Raw genomic sequence first — 24776 nt, forward strand, 5'->3', positions numbered from 1 at the left:
ACATTTGACATTGACAACCACAAAAAATAACAATAATATTTTTTTATAAACTGGTTCTGAGATCTAGTTCTTTTGAGCCTGTATAGTGACAGTGGGCACAGATTTAAAAAAAATTCATCCGACTTCCAACACAAAAATTAAGGCCTAATTAGTTCGGACTACTTTAGTATTTTAGTCGAGTACGAACAATTTCTGGATTTACCGCCCAAAAATTGTTCGTACTCGACTAAAATACTCAAGTAGTCTATACGGCCTTTATCCTATTCACTCAACTAAAAAGCGAAAATAACATCGTATCTATGTGTTACCTTCTGATCAGTTTTAAGGTGGTGCCAAAGCGGAATTGCCTATACGTAATTTATGACGAATCGTTTTGGGAGTATAGATAATATATTTTTAGACTTTTAAATATATCTCTCCGGAAGAACCATCCTCGTACTTCAAGGACTATTTAAAAAAAAATTAGCGAAATCGGTTGTTCACTTGTACCGAATCGTAAATATATTATGGTTGTTCACTCGTTCACAAGATTTGCGCTTAGAAAGATTCAAGATTCATTTTTATTTACTACTAGCGGACCCGGTCAAGCTTCGCTTTGACCATTCCCTACCCCTATCTTAATCTACTCCCACCCTACCCTACCCCTACTCTACTCCTACCTTAACCCTACAATCGATTATTTTGCCTTCCCGATCCCGGAACTTCTCCACTAACACTTGAACTATATGGTAGGTATTAAAGTTTAATTTGCCTGCTTTATTACGAATCGTTTGTATGGAAGTATAGAATTTTTTTTAGACTTATATTTTTCTCTCCGAACCATCCTCGTACTTCAAGTTTAAGAGTATTCTAAAAAATCGAAAATATAATCTTAATATTCTAAAAATGCGAAATCGGTTCAGCCGTTCTCAAAATTTTCGTTTAGGAAGATTCAAGATTTTTTAATATATATTTTAAAGATAAATATATTACTTCCCCTGAATGGTGAATTATAAATTGTACACTGTTTAAAATGGTATTCACAACTATAATAGAAAACGTAAAGGTTGCCTGCTTTCACACTGCAACTGTGGGGTTACCAGATACAAACAGTCGAGTATTGTTAATTTTAGAATGAGGTTCTAAAATTAACAATAGTCATTTAGTATCTTGTCTAATAAAAGATTTTAAGCATAATTTAACTTTAATAAGTTTAAGTTGCCTTTGATCTAGTTTCTACTTCACCGGTGTAGTGCGTATACTGGAAGGCCAAGAATTAATCAGCAAAACACATAAGTATAACAGTTAAGTTTATTAAATCCATACAAACTTAACACAATATTTAGGCACTTAGTAACAGCGTCAACAATTTTCTAAAAGCACCTATTGTATTAACTAAAAATAAACAAAAGAAAGCTCAGTATCTGTTAATGAAGCCACGGGGTCTTTTGTTTTTCGTGACCCCTGCTGAAGCAAAGAGCTTGGAATACAAATTAAGCAGTCTGTTTTTTTTTATTTTTTAATATTTGTCATATACTAATATTTGTCATATCTTTTAAAATATGACCTAAATCCCCATTCCCCTCCAACTAGTCGGACAATAGACCAACAGGGCGAGGATCGAACCACCACCCCTCGGTGATGAGTCCGACCGCTCTAACCGTTGGGCTATTGAGGCTATAAAAATTGCCTCTTATCATCAAGATAAACTCCACTGTTTCAGAAGGATCGTACATCTATGACAAGGAAACGCCAGCCGAGCTCAATATCAATGCAGGTTTTTAATATAATTTGCATATTTAATTGTTGTGATTTTGTCTAATGCTACCACCTCTACCATAAAAAGAAGTGACAAAAAGACCTGAAACCATTGACCTCTTATAATAAAAGGACGCACAATCATGTAGAAAATTACACTTAAAAACTGGTCAATTTTGCTTTGACAGTTTTAGAATTATTGGTAAAGAAAATTATACCCAAAGGCCTTTAAATACAGTCCAATATTCAATAAAATCGCAAATGCGACTACTTTATTTGAATTAATTGAGTGCCAAGAAGTTGTGTTTGGCACTCATTGAGTGGGGATGTTTTTTGTTCGCTAATTGTGCATCCATTTTTTAATAGGAGATCGATGCCTGAAATATTCATTTACACATTTTCCACCTGCCTGCCAAGTGGAAAATGTGTAAATGAATATTATGTGTATATAATGGCCAGGTGGAAAACAAAGCATTGGCACATTATGCACTGTAAAATAAAATGCAAACAATGTTCATGTAATTTACAAACAATACACAAGCACATTATTTCGTTAATGTGAAAAAGTGGCTGATGAAAATAATTTAAATATAGGTATAAAATCATATAAATAATCTGTAAACAATTTTAATCATCCGTTACCATAAACATAATAAATATTTAATGCAAAAAAAATGCAATTGATTTATACACAGATGTTAAATATACCTATTAATACATTGTAAATTATAAATATTGATACAATTTTTACTGTATCTATCTACAATATTTGTTCCATTATCAGATATTATTATAATGTGCTCTATGAGTATGTGCTCTACAAAATATTTACACTCTATCGCACAAAGATTTTCTACTATTAGATATGTTACGTCTTTAAAAAATCACCACAAAATGTGATCTGAATTGTAAAGACAAAATAAGCATTATTTTATAATTACATATTTATGTATAGTTATTACACTTCTTGAATACACAATTCGACATTGTAGACAATATTTAAGTATTATTTGTTTAAATAACTTTCGTTGTTTACTATGCGACTAAATGAAATTAAGACAACTACTTTCGTCCATTTCAGTTTTGCGTGCCAGTGACATATCCAATAGTATAAAATCTTTGCTATCACACATACAATGTTTTTATCACTTATGGAATGATTTTTTATTGACATAAATGACTAATTAATTTAATTTCATCATACATGTAAGTTTTTTTACAAATACATCTTTTGTAAAATTTTTAAAATACTTTTTAATATATTACAAAAATATTTTATAGCATTATTGTTTTTATACATGTACATCAATAAATATTGTATATGAAACAAAATATGAATTTTAATACTATAAATATGTATCAATTCAGAAGCAAAACAAATAAAAATAATATCAGCACTTATTAATAAATACTCTTTATACTGTAAAAATCTCATAAAATTCCTTTGTTATTCTTAAAAAAATAATTAACAATATAATTTCCAATTAATGTATAAATTACGTGTTCAAAATAGGTTTATATGTTATTTGTTATATAATCTCATAACTGCAAACAATTTTCAGCTATCATCGCCAAACATAGATAATGGGTCTTCAAACACTGGCTTTGCGGTTTTAGTAGTTACTTCTTTAGGTTTTGATATATTTTGCCTTATAATCCCTGTGAAAAATAAAAGTATAGTATGTAACACTATGAAAACTCTACATTTTTTACTCTAAATTTTTTTTCTCTTTATCTTATGATATAGTGGACGCCTGTAACTTTGTTTGCGTGGAGTTAAATTTTTACCAATACCGCGGGAAACATGGAGTTTTTTCGGGAAAAAAATAGCCTATATGTTGCTCAATAACCTCCTTAAAATACGTAGCAAACCGGACACTTTTACGCTTATTGTCGGCACTATGTTATATACAAGCTCCTTATGTAACACGGTGTTGCTTTTAAACGGCACAGTAAGCTGCATCATTACTAAGTATACGGCATCTGTTGTACGTATGCTGCACTTGTAGTAAATAACTAAATAGTAATGTGCAAGCTCCTTACGCAGATGTCTCATTTAAGTAGCTTATTCTTCTGAGTGTACCAATGAGTATTTTAGTCCCACTGGCTTCGCAACATTACGCAGTGTAAGTAAGACATATCTATAGGCTATAACTCGTTGGGCATCAACTTGACTCCTGGCTACCAAACACAGTACAAACATCATCCGAGCCAGGGCCAGAGCCAGCCAGTCAAGTTAATCCGCACGAGCTGTACATTTATTTTTATATAACGACACACACGCAAAGCGCAATTGCAAATATCAGAGGCAATGTATTAACAGTTAGCTGAGAGTAACAACACAGTCGGTTGGTTACATAGATTACGTTTTTCTTGAATTTTAGAGTTACATGCGTAGGTTCAAAATTACGCGTAGTCATTATTTTTGCTTCGTCAATAATGTCTATAGTATAAATCATAGTTCAAGTAAGTAGTTACTTTTAAAATAATCTAAGCACGAATATGAATAATATACTTGAAGAAAAAATATAGATAATATTTCATTTAGGAAAGAATTAGCAACTTAGCAACATTGTTAGTTTGAAGTTTAAGAGACTTACCTGATGATTTTCCGGCTTTCACTCCAAACAAATCACCGTCATCATCACTCTCATCACCAAATAAAGAACCTTTAGTTATCTCTTTCTTAATTTGAACAGATGGTTTGCCTTCTTTTTTATTTTTAGCAAATAAGTCACTCTCGCTTTCAGATTCTAATGTATTAGTTTTTTGTATCGTAGATTTTTTGCTGCCAAATAATTCATTTTCATCGTCGCTTAGATCGTCAAAAAGCGATTTTTTAGTTTTGAGCAATTTATCGTTTACTCTGCTAACTTTTAAGCCGCTTTCTTTACTTTCATTTGTTTTGAGCTCGCTTTTTAGATCATCAGAACTAGAAACAGTTTTTTCATAAGTTTTACCTAAGGTCGATATGTTAGGAGTTTTAAATAACAATTCGTCATCGTCATCAACGTTCTCTAATACATTTTTACTCTGTGATACATTGTTGCTTGGAGTGATGTGTTCTTCTTTTGTACTTATATCATTAAATATGTCTTCATCGTTTAAGATGTAAACTACTTTTGATTTAACATCTGGCTGTATAGTTTTTGTATTAGTTACATCATCTGTTGCTTTTAGAAGCGTTTTTGGTGACGAAGAATTATTTGTAGAATCTTTTTCATCTACAGATATACTTTTATTTACAATATTACTGCTCGTGATACATTCTTGCGTGATAGTTGACTCTCGACCATTGTCTTCAAATCCTTCATTATCAAAGATTTCTTTATATGGAGGTTCATCGAAAGAACTGGAATTGTCAGTGGAATCTGATGCAAGATCTATACGTGATTTCCTAACTGCTTCTAAGCGAGCCCTTCTAGTTGATGGACGTCTTTTAACTTGAATTTTTGCTCTTTGTTTAGATAATTTATTATCTAAAACTTCAGACTCTGGATCTCCATCAAAACTGATGGATTTAACCATTTTTGTTTCAGTCTTTTCAGGATAATGTGTATTTAGTTCTTCATTACTTTTCGTTGATATTGTCTGACCGTCAGTTTCTTCGTTAGGTTTTGATTTCTTTATAGAAGCTCCTGGAAGCAATGTATTCACGTCTATATTTAAATTCATGTGTTTTAATTTTCCAACAGATTTTTTTGGTTCAGTTTCTACTTTTTGATCTCTATTTACAAAAGAATCATTAATTTTATGTGCATTATTTATTTCATCTTGTAAATCAGTTTTAGAACTTTTCTCTAAACTTTCTAAAAGTTGGGAAACATTTATTTTTTGTGTTTTATTACTATCCTCAGACTCTTCAGTTAGTTTAGTAACGTCTACAGCGTTTTTCACCATGTTTTTTTCGACACTTTGAACAAATTGCTCTTCTTCTGGTATATTATGTTTTTTAATTTCTATGATGTTTTCCTGTAGTTTAGGTAAATTTCCAAATAATTGGTCATCATGTACTTCACTTAGTGGTTTTGGGATACTGTTTATTGGTTTTTGGGAAAAATTTACATCGATCTCAGGAGGCTCATCGTGAAATATTCTAAACCTGTCGTTAAAGAAATTCGAATCTGGCTTTTCATCGCTAATACCTTCATTCTTCTTGAAAAAGAGCGCTTCATCATCCGAATCATCATCGAATAAAGCATTTATGTTTTTACTTTTCTTCGATTCTAAAGGTTTTTCAAACGCAGGAGGCATATCGACGAATATGTCACTGAATGTGCCAGGTTCACTAGACAATATTTCCTGTTCTGGTAATATTTCTGGAGGTGGAGTAATATGTAAATTTTCAGATAAACCTTTGTGTTCTGGTAATATGTTTGGAGGTGGAGTAATATGTAAGTCTTCAGATAAACCTTTATGTTTTGGTAATGTTTCTGGAGGTGGAGTATTATGTACATTTTCAGATAAACCTTTATGTTCTGGTAATACTTCTGAAGATAAAGTAATGTGTACATTTTCTGATAAACCTTTAGATTTTTTTAAATGAACAGATTTCTTAGAAAGGTTATCAACATCTGCCACATTTGAAGTTTCAGTACACAGTTTTTGGTTTGCAATGTCATTCTCTATATCTTTTTCGGCAAACGCTTCACCTTTTTCGGGTAGTGATACATCAGATTTCGCCATTTCAACTGGAATGTAACTACTGTGTGATTCGAGTGCTAAATCTGTTTTACCATTATTATCACGCGATGTCCTATTATTATGGTTTGAAATTTGACTCGTTGGTCTTGAAATTTCTTCTTCACTAATGACTTTATTTTCTTGTTCAACATTATTTAAGTTACTTTGTGCACTAGTACTTGGTTTTGTTCCTTTACTAAATAAGTCATCGTACTCATCGTCATCAAATAAAGAAGGACTTTTGAACTGAGATTTTGTACTAATTGGCTTTAAATTACTTTTATTTACCGATTTACTTCCTTCAATGTCAGCTGTTTCTATACTTGGAGATATGTCTTCATTATTTTCAGTTACAATATTTGCATCCTGAACACTTTCATTAATTATTTTTTGAGGTTTATTGATTTCAGCGCCTACTTTAACATCTAAAAATAAATCATCTTCACTATCGTCTCCGAATATTCCTTTACTCACGGTTTTTTTACCCTTATCATCGCTTTTTATTTTAACATTTAAATTTTCTCTGGTAATCATGATGTCTTTATTTACATTTATAGGATCACTAGGAATTATATTATTAGTATTTAAAGATTTATCAGTCTCGGGAAACAAATCATCATTGTCATCAAATATACTTTTTGTATCACTTTTATCGTTACATTTTTCAGGTTTCTTTAAAGAAATTTCAGCAAATAGATCATCATCGTCAAATATAGATTTTTGGGTGTTTTTATCTTTCGGTTTGGAAACAATATTAGATGTAAAGATATCATCAATATCATCGAAAAGGTTATCGCTGAAAAGATCAATTTTATCTTTAGGAGGTTTTGATATTTTAGGTTCTTCTTTTCTTATCGAGTCTTCCTTTTTAGTTACTTTCTTTGCGGGTTTACTAAATAAGTCTTCGATAATTTTATTCACTGGTTCTTCTTTAGCTTTCGAGACGCTTGGTATAATTTCACCATTTTCCATAGAATTACTTGTATCTTCATCAGAGGCAGAAGATTTCTTTTGATTTCTTTTTAAAATGGCTGCACCAATGCTGTCAGCGCCTTTATGTGTCCCAAATATAGAAATTCCACCAACTGGTTTCTGTAACAAGTATTTCAATATGTTTTAAGCAAGAAATTTACTATAACCAAATTGAACGCAATTTTAATGAATATTGATATAATTTGGAGATTCCAATTCTACATACTTTAATGACCTCTTCTGTCTCGCCTTTCCTTTCTATTAATTTCGGTTGAGGCACTGGATTTTCGGTGACTGAATGTAGTCTATTGTCATGTAGAGGTGGTTTTGATCGGCTAGCACTTGGCTGAAAATATTTACAAAGGAATTTAAACACTTTTCTTTTATCGTAAATGGGTTAGGCTGGTTTTTTTTTTTAATTTTACTATATAATTTAAAATTAAAGGCCTCTAAATTCTAATCTACTTTCTTCTTTTATAATATTGTATGTATAATGTTGACCAAAAACAACACTTTGTCTTACTATTTGAGCTTCACTTACTGTAACATCCTCATAATTAATAACGTTTCCTATATCATTATCGCGATTTTCAACTTCACCAAACAAATCATCGACGATATTATTACTAAGACCTCCAAACAAATCCTTGGTAACGCGATCCTGATCTCTATTCATATTAGGTTTAGGTTTCTTGTGCAGCTCCGCGAATATATCGTCGTCATCCGTATATTCGGACTGGTAGTCGTCTATCGGTGGCGGCTCGTCGGAGAAAACAGTAGCTAAAAAGTAAGTAGATATATTTTAAACAAAGATTATTTCAATATGTGTTTTTTTTTCATTATGGCTTCACAGTTCTTGCATATAGCCAGTCCTCAACTAATAATTTTATTATCAAATAATTTGCCCTATTGGGGAGAAACTGTTTAAATATAGTCCACCGTCCGTCATTGTCCGTCAGTCGGTCCTTAGTCAAGTCATGTCATGCTTTAGTAAAGCAAAGGCACTTTACCAAAACTTTTTAAAGAGTCCAGCGAGAAAATCGAATTAATAACTCAAAACACTCTTGCTTAACTTCCACTTCCCTTATGCACCTTTACAGAACTATATTGAATAAAATGTATTCTACTTTATTCAATAAAAGTCTTCAATGCAGCAGATCAATAAAAATAAAACGAGAGAGGTAAATGTAATTCCTACGATTGTCCCGCCAAACTCCCTGTAATCTGGTAATTAATAATAATAATAATTAATTGATGTAATGTAATGAATAATAATGAATAATAATAATTGGGATTCAATAATTAAATAATGACTTTTTTTATGAATAATGAATACTGAACAGTAAACAAGAATTTTAAAACGTAATACATAGAAAGTAATACATACTTGGTGCAGGTTTCTCGACTCTATATACTTTTGTTGAAGTCTGTTCTGGTGTTTGTATCTCCACAGGTTCACTTGCAGGCAACTGTGAATACATGACACAATACTATCAATAATATTTTGTATATTTTTTAGCTTTAGTTTACTTAAGCCAAACTCGATGTGAAATATATATAAACAAACAAATTAAGAGTAAGGGTAAAAGGTAAGAGCAGTCGTTAGACATTTTACACCTAATAATAATAATTTTAAATAACTTTTTTCTAAATTAATGACAAAAAATTGGATTAATAAGCTTATAACATTAAAAAACACAACACATAATTTTCAATAGATTATGTATGTATATTTCATATCTAATCTATTGAAAATTATGCACATGCGTATTCTACGTACATTTTTATTTTTGTTTCTTGATAAACCATGATAAGCATTTCACATCGAGTTTGGATTTAATATATAACTACAATCATTACATTAAAATTTTAATAAGTAAATAGCAAAATAAATATATGTATTATTCTTTCTGATCTTTTTGGACTATACAGTGTTGCGTACATATTCATCACACAAATATTTTCCACCAGTTATAGGAATTGAACCGACGACCTTAGATGCAGCAGGCAGGGTCACTGCCCACTGAACCATTGGCTGTCGGTCATATTGTTTATCTTACTGGTACAGAGTGCCCGCCAAGTCGCCTCGCCAACTCGGCAGCTATGTCTGCTGGTTTGGCTGGTTGCTTAGCAACCTGAGTGGCTGCTGGTGGTTGTGATGTCATCTCAGAGTCCATCGATGATGATGATATCTATAAAAGATAAATATTATGAATGAAAAGCTTATCAAACAAACATATGGTTTATTACCCATTCCCAACTTTATTTTTCCCACTGACTTTGAGAGTATTCATTTTCCTGAGTCCCTTTAAAATTATTCTTGAATTTGAATCAAAAATATTATTCTATATAGACTAATTTAATGATAATTTAAATCCTTCCTTCCGGACCAGTCAATGATAGTCTATACAAATAGTCATCAATTCAAGTACTTTATATGCACTAACCATCAATTTTAAAAGTGCTTTTAAATTGTACCTACTTGAAGAAACGTTATTATACGTCAATTTTGAATTTTGAAATCTAGCAAGAATGGGATCCCGAACAGAAATTTTGAATTATCCCCATGTATTCATTGAGGTAAGGGAATGGCGACACCGCACCGGAAAGCACAGCATTGGTGGACTGAGGACATCAAGCGAGTTGCAGAGAGCCGCTAGGTGCTGGCAGCTCAAGACCGTGCTATCCATGCAAGAGACATGGTCCAGCAATGGTCGTCCATCGGCTGTTATTAATTATGATGATGATAATGATTGAACATCTTAATTTTTCTCTGGGTCTTATATCCCTAAAAGTTTCAAACGCAAGCATGGGGCGTTATTGCCCACGTTGAGAACTAGTATTACATACAATATACATACATATTACATATCATCACAACTCATTGACATAACTGTAGGCAGAGTCTATACCCATATTTGCTATGATTCTTGCATATCTCCCAAAGCTTTTTCCGTTCTTATATTGATAAGAACAGAAAAAGCTTTGGGAGATATTCTATATAGCTTTAAACTGACTTACTATGAAAGGATTGCCTTTCATAGTAAGTGAGTTTAAAGTACTCTTGACCCAACCTTTAACGAGAATGAGAGCCTAACATGCGATCAAACTACTATCTTGTGAACGGAACTGTACGTGAACTGTATCTCGTGAAGACAAATAGACAGTACGTGCATAGACAGAATAGGTGTAGGGACAAACGAGATGGGACTGGAACTACTCTGATCCTCTGATTGACATTTGTTCTACAAATGTTCGTTTTCCTCCACATTCCGAGTTTTAAATTCACTCTTGCCTTATTGCCTTCCCCTTTTGTTAGTCTCCGTTCAATCATCGTAAGTACAAATATTAATATACATACCGTTCGATGTTCAAGTTTGTCTGTCGGTGCAGTTTCAGGTTCAGACTCTGAATACTCTTCGGCAGGTATGTGGTCATGTTTCGATACTGAACTGTCACTGTCACTCTCCTCATGTATCAGGCCTTGGGAGAAAATAAAATAAGAGAAATTGGAATGCTGAATTTGAAATATTGAAGAATTTGACTGTTGAAATAATGTCCAATTAAATCCTACGAGCCTTACCAGCATGCCATTTGCTCCTCCAAGCTTGTGTGCCAATGATGTAAGGCAAGGGACGATGTGAATAAATCTGTTTCGGTTTTAATATTATTCTGAAATTTAACACAAAGTTAGCATTTCTATATCATTGAGGTACAGTAGATGCACTTTTCTTGATGACTTGAATTTTTTTTCATTATTTTGTTACCTCTGTGGGCAGTTTTGAACAAAAAAATTAGAATAATCACCAAGGATTAACCAAAATCTTGAAAATCACGATGTAGATAAATTTGTAGGTAAATAGTCACTTCAAATTACTTAAAATTGATCACACATTAATGATATTATAGTATCAAAATAGACAGCATTTGTGCTGACAATAATTATTATTTTATTTTGATATTATCTATATATTATTATTTTATTTTGATATTATCTATATATATATTCGGTGAAGGAAAACATCGTGAGGCAACCTGCACACCAGAGAATTATCTTAATTCTCTGCGTGTGTGAAGTCTGCCAATCCGCATTGGGCCAGCGTGGTGGACTATTGGCCTAACCCCTCTCATTCTGAGAGGAGACTCGAGCTCAGCAGTGAGCCGAATATGGGTTGATGACGATGATTATCTATATTCAATGTGAAATAAGTTAAAAATTAAACAAATTGTTTTATGGCAGGACAATGTTGGGTAAGCTAGTCTCCAATGAAATATAGCTCTTATGATTTCATGATAAGATTTGAAATACAAATCCCAAACCCAACCCATTCACAACCTTTTAACTGTTCAGTTAAATGTGCATTTTACAAAATAAAATATCATGTGTCTCAAACAGCAAAGGAAAAACATAGACAGCCGGCTTACCTGAAAATTTTCTTAATTATTTGTGTGTGAAGTCTGCCAATCTGCATTGGGCAAGCATGGTGGACTATTAGCCCATACCTCTCATTCTGAGAAGAGCCTCATGCTCAACAGTAAGCTGAATATGGGTTGTTATATCTTGGCAAGTTCGTTTGTAAAACTCCCGATGGTCCGCGAGGGCCGGAAGGGAGGTATCGATACCCCGCGCGCACGACTACATACCCGCGCAGTCTCTTCCTCCCCCTCCCCCCGTCGCCCGCATATCCTGGGAGTGGCATCAACGAACCTGCCAATAATGATGATGATGATTATTTGCTTACCTGCCACTGTCCTCTTCATCTGAACTGTCACTGTCCAGTATGTGGACCGGTTCATGCATTTGCTCTAATTTCTGCAAACTGTGCTTTAGTTTTGTTACTTCACTCTCTGCTTCTTCTATTGGAGGGTCAGGCTAAAAATAATAATTTGATAAATACTCATGTTTAAAACTGAATATTTTTTAATTTCACTAATGTGTCTTTTTTTTCAAAATTTCCTCCTATACCTCTAATGTTTTGTATCATAATGGACAACTTCATGTGCAATTTAAAATATATATGATTGGAATTATAGATAAGTAAAACCCACTATTTGACTGGGAACTTCGATCTAGAGAATGTAAAATGACAATGAACAAAAAATCCCTTGCTGAGTTTGTGGGCTCCTCTTGGACTAAAGTGCATTTAGAATCTTCATAATTATAACTTTTTCTACTATAATTACCAACTAGTTTTCGAATATAATTATCACCATCGTCTCATAACATAACCTGATATTTTCAAAAGTGCTTGTAAACTAAGCATAATTTAAATAAATGACATTGACAAAGCAAATATAAACTTAATACAAAAAGTACACCTTTGCTGCGTTCACATTAGGCGTGACGTCAACATCATCGTCATAAACTCTGCTTTCCACAAATTGATTGTTGCTCAATGCTGTGAATCTGAAAAATGTAAATAATCACAAATAAGTAGCACACACTCTATATTTTTTTTTCTTCTGACAAGTTAGCCCTTGACTGCTATTTTGCCTGATTATAAAAAAGCAGTCTAAAATATAAGCAGATTTACTCCGCGGTACAAGTTAATTCTACCAATAGCTTTTCAGTTTTCGTAATATTATATAGTCATTGAATTCCTAAACCCTATATCCATTGGTCACAAGTCCTGGAGTTTGCTCGGCGTTTTTCTTTCTGACACGTGATGGACCCGGCATCTGCACAGTGAATGCATGGATTGCTAAGATATTCATCCCTGTCGATAAGTCATTGTCGGTAGGGTCTGGGTGGTAACTAACCAATGATGCTTACCACTAGAATAGACCTCAATAACTGTATAACTTAAGAAGCTTGCGCTGGATTGTTGAATTAAGGGTTGGATACAGAAGGCAGTGGTTCTTGAGGGACAGAGCCCTGACCACTCAAAATACACCACAAAGGGAGTGCAGGATTTAAAATAAATAATTGATTTGTATTGTATAAACATTGTTAAAAATATAAAAAAACAATATTACTTAATCTTAATCAAAATCTTCACAAAGGCTTGGTGATGCATCAAATGAAACTAACTATATTAAAGCCAAACTCAATGTGGAATGTTTATAAACCAAAATTTGAAAGTGTAGGTACAAAATGAGGGTAAAAATAATTATTGTAACAATTTGTTCCTAAACTAATGACAATAAATTTGATTAATAAGCTTAGAACAATTAGGTATAGTTAATACCTTTTAAATAATATTTTATGGAAAAAGATAATACATAATTTTAAATATTTAAATTAGGTTTCTACCTTCAATATTATTTTTTTGTTGATAAACATTCCACATAGAGGCTTTTGTTTTAAATAAAATAACTTACTTATTATTTACATTTTGGAGATCTATACTTGCATTATCAAGTGCATCTACCATGGCATCTAATTTGACATTTGCCTCCTCACATTTTGTCATTATTTTCTGTAATTATGTTAAAATAAACATTAAAAATTTAAATTAAGAGAGTCAACAAATCAGCACTTTTTACTACAGAAGATTGAAGTCCAGTAATATTTTAAACTTGAGGAATTATAAGGGTGTGAATTAGCTTTTCCCATAACTCTAGGGTTATTTATTAAAAAACATTTGGATGTGCACCAGTGATCTAGTAAGAGTTTTGTACATATGTACATTCAGAACCCTAAAAACTAATTTTAAATATCCAATAAACATGTGTTCATAGTAAATAATATTTCCTTTCTAAATAGTTCTTAAATTGTGTCTCTTCTCTTATCATTATATTTTATAGAAGTCAAGTACTGTTAACAAAAAAAGATTTAATGTGACTTAAAAATAAGGCTTGTTTCACTTTCGTGTTATTGTTTCATGTATTTTATAATACAACATTGTCATAAAGGAGTGTGTTAAAGGATCATCAGAATTATAATAAAATTCATCATTATCAACCCATATTCAGCTCACTGCTGAGGTCGAGTCTCTTCTCAGAATTAGAGGTCTACCACACTGGCCCAATTGGCAGACTTCACACACACAGAGAATTAAGAAAAAGAAAATTCTCTGGTATGCAGATTTCCTCACAACGTTTTTCCTTCACTGTTTGAGACGTGTGATAATTAATATCTTAAAATGCACACAACTGAAAAGGTACATGCTTCGGACCCAAAACCCACACCCTTTGGAATCTGAGGCAGACGTCAAATCCACTGGGCTATCACAGCTCAAAAATAATTAATTTAATGTTTGTTTTCCAGTCCAAATATTAGTTATGCAGTTCCATTACTATAGATGGTCTCATCAACACCTTGAAGTTATGGGAAATCAACACCATGGCAACTATATATAGCTATAACTATATAGACAACTAATATATTATAAGAAGAATGTAGATTCAGACTTAACATAGAGCATTGACTCTCATGATATTTTCATAAAGCAAGTTATAATAGACAGTTTATTAGAAAATCTTTGTTTAAAAAAATATAAAACTTAAAAACCTCATGTAACTTCTGCAACATGCTCAGTAACCTCTTGTCCCCATCTAGGGTCCAGTGTGGAGCTGCTTTACGAAGGGACTCTGTATCGCCCTCCATTGTGAATTAATGAAGAACTGCAAAACATAATTTAAAACTATGTAGGACATCAAGCTACTGTTTAACGAATTGTAATTTAAAACCATGTATTGGTACAAACCTGATATAAACCGCATAAGTGGGCGTCTTACTGATAATATAAATAATACATTGTTATTATACTTAATAGTAAACCATAAAAATCACTTTTTATTAGTCATGAGAATTTTTTTTATACTTACCTATTTAAATGACACTCCACATTACAATTCGTATTAAAGAAAGTTTATAAAGTAGTGCACTCGACGAACAATAACTGTTAACTTTCTAAATTACCACTAAAATCATTAACAAAACAAAAAAGTAATTATAAATTTTGTGTACGCACTGGTAGTTGCACTTGCAAGGTTTCTGTCAACTGTCAGGTGTCAAATGTCAGTGTCCAACAAAGTGAAGTATTCAATAACGTCAAAGTCATATTGAAATTGACATAGTCGTTCTAAAAGTTGTACATGATAATTATTACACAGCACAAAACACATTTCGGTTCAACAAAGTATTTTCGTTAATATTTCTGACTATTTATTTATTTCGTTTATTATTGGACAATGATTAAAATTCAATGAAAAATCGAGCGTTAAATTATAAAGTTGCACAATGTCAATATTGCACATAGTCTACCAAAAAGAACCCAAGTAAGATGAAACGAAAACGTTCGTCACAACCACAGAATAATAGATACGACCTTTTCGGAATCTTAGGCAAGAGTCGCTATCTTAACTCTAGCCTTTAGTTATAGTGCACAGAATAAACAATGGTCCAGAATGAATCTTTACAAGCAGCGTGGTGAAGCCGGTGAAACCATAGCCGGAGTCGGTACGAAGTACCAAAAAAAAACACACATCACCCGTCTTCGCGCTCTATCTGCCTATTATTTTTAATCTGTGGCATAGTAGAGCTGTCATAGACCATAGTTCGTCTGAGATCACATCCATTCGCAATGCTCATGGCCATGCACATGCATGTCATGCATCCATCATGCATCGCCAAAAAGAACAACAAGAAACAATTTTGATTCTTTAACACACAGTCATCGAACTGAAAAAACCGTGTCAAAAATTACTTTGGTTTATATTTTGATTCTGATTCTGATTATTATACTTACTCTGACTCTTGACTCTGATTTTGATTTTGATTCCCCAAATCCCAATACAACCCAACACACCCAAACCAAACAAACCTAAATTAAACCAAAGAAGGTTATCAGATCGATACAGAAACTTTCCCGATGATATTATATACGAAGGGGCTACCTACCTACCTTTGTAGATTCTTATTGATGGAAAGAAAAGAAAAGAAAAAATAGATGACTTCTAAGTTCGTGTCGGGCCACGCGCAGTGTAGGGTTCCGTAGACTAAGTTAGCATTTTAATCCTTTATGTAATGAGCAAAAATAACGAAACCTTAAAATTTTCTTTTTACCACTTGACTTAATTGATACGCCTAGTAGTGATTAATACGTCTATAAAGTGGTAAAACCAAAATTAAAAATAAAAGTTTTTGGGTTCCTTCATGCAAAGTATGTACGTTTGAATTTTTTCCCAACCCGTGGGGTATCGCTATCGGTTTTTTTTCCGCTTTATAGAAGTTAGCATGCTTCCATCTTAGATTGCATCATCACTTACCTTCAGGTGAGATGTAGTCAAGGGCTAACTTGTAAAGAATAAAAAAAAAATAGGATTATCTACGGAACCCTACATTGCGCGTGGTCCGACACGCACTTGGCCGGTTTTATAATATTAATGCAGATTAATCTGAATAATTAGATAAATATTGGCTTGTCTTTAATTATTCTAAAAGTCTTTTTAGGGACGTAAGAGTGAAAAAATACTAAAGTTGCTTAGTTATAGCAAGTTATATGTAGGCAATACCTACCTATAACTTTAATCAACTTTTTATTCGCTAATAGAAGAAATCAAACCTTGGTACCAATATTGCAGACTTGCGAAAGTATGATTATGACTCACGTTATATCTAGGTAGATATGTATCTAACGACCTACTGGCTGTACCTAGGTACTAATAACAGAAAGTGATTCTAATTGTGTACTGGACAATCAGGCCTTATACCCACTGCTTTCTCATAACTTATGGTAGAGTACATATTTATACATATACGAGTAGTTCCGCATATTGCTGCTTTAACAGTCTATGAATATTTTTAACCGATTTAAAAAAAGAAGAGTCCACCATATTCGACCTACTACTCAAAGGTAAACGTACTTATCTAGGTAATAGCTGTTATTTATACCACTGTTATTTAATGAGGGTCATTGCAACACGAGTGATTATTCGGCTTCGCCTCATTGAACAATAGACAGCAAGAATGCTACAATAGCTAATTAAGTGCTGTGGCATACAATACTTTTCAACAACCATGATAAAGAATTATTAAAACTTGTTATCAAAACTAATGTTATAAAGAGGAAAAATTTGTTTGTCTGCACTGAACAGGCTCTGAAACTACTGAACCGATTTGAAAAATTCTTTCACTGTTTAATTTGGGAAGCTAAACTATTCCCGAGTACTTTAGGCTATATTTTATATACTAACCTAATTATTTTCGTTCGGCATGGCCTCCGTGGCGATTTTGTATAGGCGTGGCCTACTAGATTTTGTTTCTTTTATGGTAGCCTGAACTTTTGTTACCAATGCCAAGAAACTATTTCAAAATTAAAAATAAATCATTGTAGCATGGTTTACCTGGGTTGTAACATTACCAAACGACCGGTTGAAATTAATAGCTTTGTTAGATGGTTTAAAGTTTTATATTATAAAATCGTTGGAATAGATTACGAAATTGAAGTAGAAAAACGTATTTTTGTAGTTTCGCAATTATCCTAAAAACTACTGATTTAGGTCGTTAAATGTATTATACTTAGATATATTCTATTATTGTACGTAGGTACATCGTACTAAGTATCTGTGACTTTGCCATGGTTATAACTCCTATTTACTTACTTATTTTAGATTCCCCACGAGATTTAGAAAACGTAAAAGTTCCTTTACCTATCTACTGAAGCACATCATTTTAACCACAGAGTAAAAATCATACAGAGTGAGTCTTTACAAGCAGCGGCATAAAAAACAAACGGCTCCTTGACATCCGCATATACAAACTTTTTTCATAATTTGTATTTCTACACACTAACAATAAGTAATTGGTTTTTTTTTTTATTCTTTACAAGTTAGCCTTTGACTACAATCTCATCTGATGGTAAGTGATGATGAAATCTAAGATGGAAGGGCCTAACTTGTTATAATAATAATAATAAAGCCTTTTTATTCCAATATCCTCAGTTTTTTACATTATACATTGTGTTAGTGAATAATTTTTTTTTTTTACAAATGTACTTATAATATAGTGTTAGTTAATGTTAGTTAACTTAGATCTAAATTATTTGGGATATGGACCCCATTTTGGGTATAGGCCTCCCCCAACCTTTTCTACCTTTCCCTGTCCTTGGCTTGGTCAATCCAATTTCTCCCCACTGCTTGAGCGATGTCGTCTTCCCATCGCTGCTTTGGTCTACCGACTTTTCTTTTACCTGATGGACCCTTCCATTTGGTTGTTTCTATTGTCCATCTTCTGTCAGAACAGCGTGCGATGTGACCAGCCCATTGCCACTTTATTGTCAGTGCCTGTTTCAGCGCATCTGCGACCTTCGTTTTTTGTCTTATATTCTCACTTCGTACTTTATGTATTTTTCTGATCCGTAATATGCTTCTCTCCATTGCTTTTTGTGTATTAGCAATTTTTTGTTTTATACTGTTTGTGAATACCCAAGATTGACAACCATACAAGAGGCATGGTGTAATACAGGAATCCATTACAATTTTTTTCATGTGTAGGCTATAGTTACCTTTTAATATCTCCTTCAACGACCAAAACTTTTTCCATGTCAGATTTATTCTTGTTGTCACTTCTAGTAGGTTACTGTTTACGTTAAATGAGACTTGTTTCCCCAAATAAATATAATTGTCAACATATTCTATTAGGTGTCCGTTTACTTGTATTGGTCTTTTGTAAGTGTTGGTCATTATTTTTGTCTTATCTGTGTTCATATCAAGTCCTACTTTTTTACTTTCCTGATCGAGTGTTGTTATCATTTCCTCCAGGTCTTTAGGTGATTCAGCCATTATCACAATGTCATCTGCAAATCTTAGATGATTGAGATAGTTGCCATTTATCAGTATGCCTTTTTGTGCCCAGTTCATTTTGCTAAAAATATCTTGAAGGACCGCTATAAAAAACTTTGGTGACAGCGGGTCGCCTTGTCTTACACCTCGTTCAATATTGAAGGGTTCTCCACTGGTCTCGAGCTTTACTTTGCTGGTACTGTTTTCGTATATGTTTTTTATTATATTTATATATTTTTGGTCGATTTTGAGCGAGTAAAGAGCTTTCCAGATAGCGCTGTTACTTGTTAACTAACTTGTTAGGAGGATGAAAATACACACCCCTTTCGGTTTCTACACGATACGACCGGAACGCTAAATCGCTTGGCGGTACGTCTTTGTAGGTAGGGTGGTAACTAGCTAAGGCCAAAGCCTCCCACCAGCCAGACCTAGATCAATTAAGAAAACCTCAACCGGCCCCGCTGGGGATCGAACCCAGGACCTCCGTCTTGTAAATCCACCGCGCATACCACTGCGCCACGGAGGTCGTCAAATAAAAAGCAATAAAAAATACTTCATCTTATTTCTTTAGTTTTTAAAATATTTAAAAACATAAGACGCCAATTTTCTTGAATAATATTGAAAATTACTGATGCGACGCTTCGTGTCATACTGACTCGAGAATGTATTCGTTTTTTCGTTAATTTTGTATTTGTGACGGGAACGTGGAGAGCACTGCCTATTATTGATTAATCTGTGCTTCTAACTTACTTGCCTTACCATTGATTATGATTATACTGAAATATCTAGGTAGGCCGTTTAGTTTGAAATTTTAAATGTCGAGCGTTATCGATTCGTGTTTATTTATCCGATTTAGGAGATTGATTACCTAAATATTATTACCTATGTAGTCCGAGAAATGCATTGAGTGTCAGTTTCGGTAAAATAAACGGTGTTCTAACAAAAACAAAAGATGGCCCACTTTTGTTTTCTACCCATCGGGTCGGGTTTTTGTCCGCCATGAACCGTGGCGCGTTTACGAACGAAATACGAGTACTCACGAAACCAACCGAGCGCCCGATGAAAGTTTTGTGCTTGAGTTGTCAACAAAGAATATTTTAACACCTAGCAGGGTAATTCTACTGGTCACTGTAAATGATTTTTATGTTATTAAATAAAATTGACAACATCCGTACTGTAATACATAAGTTGTAAGTATTTATTAAGACTACAAAATAAAATATTCTACTGTTCTACCTGTATATAGATAACCCTTAACATTTAGAAGTTACTTAGATGGTAAAACGGATAAAATCAGACTGGTAATTATACAATAAATAGACCGACCTTAAGATGTGGACGATTGGCTGTTGTACCAAGGGTCCAAGTGCGCATAGTGAGCTTCCTCACTCTGGAACCCTGAACTCTTGGTTGCTTGGGTACTCAAACTGCCCTGCAACGGGAGGGCTGGATTGTTTTTATAAATTTTTATTAGTGATTTGTATTTTATTACATTCTGTTTATAAACATTCTAAAAAAAGAAAGTATGAATAAATAAATTAGAAAAAAAAACACGGAATTTGTAAGCATTCTATTTTGCTTAGCATACTATATGATCTCAACTTGTTCGACATACGTAATTTTAATTGAATTTTTGAAACTGCGTGTGTTTTGTATTAAATTATATTCTCCCTGGAAATTATACTACTTTTCCCGGCAAAATGCGTTCTCCGATCTAGCAACACTGAACAACTTTTTTCAGAGCGCGCCAGTGTGGCGACAACGTTCATAGGGGTAGCGTGTATCGCTTTGCACCGCGGAACGCAACTACTTTTACGTTACCGTTTATAACCGGTTTGAAAGTGCTCTGAGGTGTGGCGTAGGCGGTAAGTGCAGCGTTCAACCGTAAAAATACTCTTTTGAAAGTTCAAAATAAACTCTGTGATTCAAAAAAGTGCATCATAGTGAGTCATCGGACAACTCTCATAATCAAGGTATCTTTTTTATCAGTTCCGCTATCTTTTATTCTGATCTAACGTAACACCTAATTATTTAACCTGTGCAATATAACAACGTGCTCCATTCTACAAGTGTTTTAAGTTGTATGGTTGTCTAGATTTCTTTGTGTTCTTCGTGTATTAATTATTAAGTTACCTACATTTGTGAAGTTACTTTCAAATGTTAACGGGCTTTGTGTAGGAACGCCATTTCTTGGATTTTATTTTTCGGACATTTACAACACCTTTTTTGAAGGTAAACCTGGTTCTGCCCGGTCTATAAATGCAATAAAGTGCTAAACTTATTGTTATTTAATTCTTCATTGATTGCAAATCCACCTTTAATGGCGCGTTACAGGTTTTTGTTAGAATCAGTTTTCTATGTGAAAATTATAGTTAGTTACAATGCAGCATTGGTGATTGCGTCTATGCGATATGATTTGCCGCTTTTCTAGTACCGAATAAATAATATACATATATGTTTAAATTAACTGGACCTACAACAATATATTCTATTCGTATTGAACATTACGAAAGGTCCAGTTAATTTTAAATCGTTAATTAAGTATTCATTATTTAACAATTATATTAAGTAAATTTAAAATAAAACTAGCAGTTTTAATTTACCTATCATAGTATATGAGTTTTTAAATATATTTTATTTAGGGATATCATAGGTACCTACTTACAACCTCCTTTTAAACTATGATGTTTTTTGCCGCCCAAGTTTCGGTTTTGAAGCTTTGGAAGCTAGCATTTTATAGCATGAAGCTCCAGATCTTCAATTGTCCAAATAAAATGTATTTTATTTAAATTTTCTACCAAATATCATGATGAATTGTCTTCAGCCGATAGAGGAGCTTCTATGAAATGCCTTCAGCTAAGTTTTTTTAATTCATTATCATCATTGACAGCCTAAGGGCGTCCACTGCTAGACATAGGCCTTTTGCATAGACTTCTAAACAACACTTGATGTCCTTTGTGTTCGGCTTCCCGGGCAACACAATCACAAGCAACACAGCGTTCTTCCCGAATGGCCCTCTAAGCCGAGGTCCGAGTCTCATAGGAGACGCCCTTAGAGAGTCATTCCGACCTCTATCTTTATTTCAGCCTTCGGGTCTCATCAGGCAATGCTTCTGCGCTTGCCCAAACCCCCCGGTGACGCCGTAGTGGTCTCACATGGAGCCATCGGCACTTACTCTACAAGAAAAAAAAAATTATGCTCGGTCTCGGTCGACAAACCCTGCGCTTTCGGTGCTTCGCTACTCGCTGTGCTATGTCAGTGACTTTGGTTCTTTTGCGGATCTTCTAGCTTCTGATTCGATCACGCAGGGAAACTCCAAGCATTGCTCGCTTCATCGCCCGCTGAGTCACTTTTTTTAATTGATTATACATTTGATATTTTAATTTTGGGAATTATATTACCTGAATCCATGCTTTTGGTAAATTGGACCACGTCCATTTCAACTATTATAGGTACGAGTACCTAACTAAGGTCTAAGTTTCACTTCAGTCGAGTTTCAAATAATAGGATAACTTGAATGGTCTTGACAACACAGTTTGGTATGACTTCATTGGTTTGACTCGATATAACTGGTAATCGAACGTTTTACGAATATTTATTAGTACCTATTAATTTTGAATCACCAGATGTGTTAACAAACCTGTTTGCTTAAGTAAATAGTTTCGAACGATGTAGGTAGATACCTCTGCCTAGCTATTTTTTTCTAGAATATATCAATTTGGACAATTCTATAATAATAATAGTAGTAGGGCAGAGCAGGTAGCATGCTACAGGTAAAGGGGCGTGGGTTCGGTCTCCAGTCTCCACTGCGTTAAAAGTAAGCTCGTACGGATTAAATATTTGAAACAATATTTTTTCATAGTAATTGACGGAATAAGTCAATCAATTGTAATTCCCTGGCCGCACATAATATTATCGTCGAATATTCGCGCAAATGCAATGTTGGAGGGTAACGGGAATATTGGTCATAATATGTATATGGCACATATTTTTTATTAAAAAAAAAAATACTAAAATACTGCTTGTGGTCGGTAAGTAGTAGTAGGTCGGAACAGGTAGATCACTCCGACTTGAATATTGCAGTGATCAGTTTCAGCAAGTTTGCTACCTACGTCCTTCTCTGTTGCTTTACTTTAATCCGAAGTACGAGTTTTAACCTAAGGCTAAACCAACTCGTCCAGCTTGCGTCCATCTGATCGCTACCGTGGATGCGACTGGACGCCGTAGTTTATCTATAGCCTTATACCAAATTTATTTTTCTCTCTCGTACTCGTATTTCTCATGTTAGGACTTATCCCAGTAATTCAGAAAACATGTTGACCGTACTTTTGCCAAAAACAGCAAAAATTTAATTGAACAAAGGAGTTCTGCATTAATAGCTCTCGAATAAAACCGCTAAAACCACATTTTCAATCGGACGTGCAGAAAAACCAAATTCGGCAACATGGTGGGTAACTTTGAGCTTACTCCTGTCTGCTGTGATGAGGTCTGATGATTTTGTTCTTTAATATCAAAATTCATTTATTTAAATTAGGTTTAGTCTACAAGCATATTTTGTCAAATTTGAGATTTGAATTAAAGTAGAAAACTTAAAATTAAAGTTACGAGGTTTCCAAACGCGCCTTGGCCCGATATCAGGCGATGATGATGGCATAAAAAATACAGAAGATGGGTACCTACATCTTCATATTATATATGATCCAGTACAGGCCTATCCCTGTATATGAGAGGGGATATGGAACTTAGAACCACCTCTCCGAGGCACAGAAATGTAACATTTCGCAACTCCATTTTTTACAAGTTAAATTAAACAATATGTAAATTTCACTAATTTAAAAAAAGGAGCAGGAGGAATTATTGGCCTTTAAGTATTTGCATTGACTGAAAATTTTGCAAGCAAAGTACAGTTTTTCAATTTCCCGCCTTCGAAAACTGGCAACATGTCGACTGTCAAAGATTAAAAAAAAGAAAAAGAGACTAGCCTTTTGGGACGTTTTATTTAGCATTTCTGAAACGTTCATTAGTCACAACTCCCAACGGTGTTCTGTTTTGCGAAGGACAGCGGCCTATTTAAATTTTATGTTCACGAAAAATAAATAAATGATTAGGTACAAGCTCATTTTCCAGGAAGTGGGATTTGCTTACTAATAACTAGTCAGCTTACATCTATGGGACTAAATTACTTAAAAAAGTACATAAAGTATTGTTAGGTACCTATTCGATGGTTTACATTTGTAAGAACTTTACTAAGTTGTAGTAGACCTGGTAAAAACTGCTGCTGCTGCTGTGTGGAGCAATGGAGCAATAGAGATGGAAGCTGTAAACTTTTTGAAGCTACAAGAAAAAAACGGAATATAAATAGCTGTTCATTGATGTTTTACTGGCCCACTAACCAATACCGACGTACATAAGTATAACTTTGCGGTACATAGTATAAGCGCATACGTGAATCGGGATCGTAAAATGCGGCGCTTTAATTGCCATAAGCGGTTTATTTCATCGGAACACGTCTCGAAAAAGCGGGACGCGATCGCTGAAATAAAAATCTTAATATCATATAGATGCCGTACCTAAATTTTATGTAGGTAGATACTCTTAAGTTAGCCTTTTTATTATATACGAGTATATGAAGTTTCGTTTTGGTAGCGTGATGGGTC

General features: G+C 33.7%; 2 protein-coding genes across 11 annotated transcripts in view; one reads left to right on the top strand and one right to left on the bottom strand.

Moving 5' to 3' along the window:
* Window positions 1-1276: 1276 nt before the first annotated feature.
* On the bottom strand, window positions 1277-15360 carry LOC112047741 (WASH complex subunit 2). Of its 2 annotated transcripts, XM_024084958.2 has the most exons (14): window positions 15163-15360; window positions 15042-15071; window positions 14846-14958; window positions 13714-13811; window positions 12712-12799; window positions 12135-12265; window positions 10976-11064; window positions 10754-10875; window positions 9453-9584; window positions 8780-8861; window positions 7934-8172; window positions 7619-7738; window positions 4338-7512; window positions 1277-3396 (listed from the first exon to the last, which is right to left on the bottom strand). In XM_024084958.2, the coding sequence occupies exons 3-14, from the start codon at window positions 14939-14941 to the stop codon at window positions 3296-3298; spliced, it is 4473 nt and encodes a 1490-aa protein (XP_023940726.2). In that variant the 5' UTR covers window positions 14942-14958; window positions 15042-15071; window positions 15163-15360; the 3' UTR covers window positions 1277-3295. The 2 variants fall into 2 exon arrangements, with proteins under 2 accessions (XP_023940726.2, XP_023940727.2); XM_024084959.2 differs by lacking the exon at window positions 15042-15071.
* Window positions 15361-20856: 5496 nt separating this feature from the next.
* Window positions 20857-24776, top strand: part of LOC112047743 (fasciclin-3) — a 171425-nt gene continuing 167505 nt past the window's right edge. For 8 of the 9 annotated variants that reach the window (XM_052883037.1, XM_052883038.1, XM_052883041.1 and 5 more), the window contains exon 1: window positions 20857-21092. The gene's annotated coding sequence lies outside the window, so the exon portion shown is untranslated. The remainder of the gene's footprint in view (window positions 21093-24776) is intronic. The other variant, XM_052883045.1, reaches the window with a different exon arrangement.

This window comes from Bicyclus anynana, chromosome 8 (assembly GCF_947172395.1).
Source record: "Bicyclus anynana chromosome 8, ilBicAnyn1.1, whole genome shotgun sequence".
In the NCBI taxonomy this organism is placed as follows: domain Eukaryota; kingdom Metazoa; phylum Arthropoda; class Insecta; order Lepidoptera; family Nymphalidae; genus Bicyclus; species Bicyclus anynana.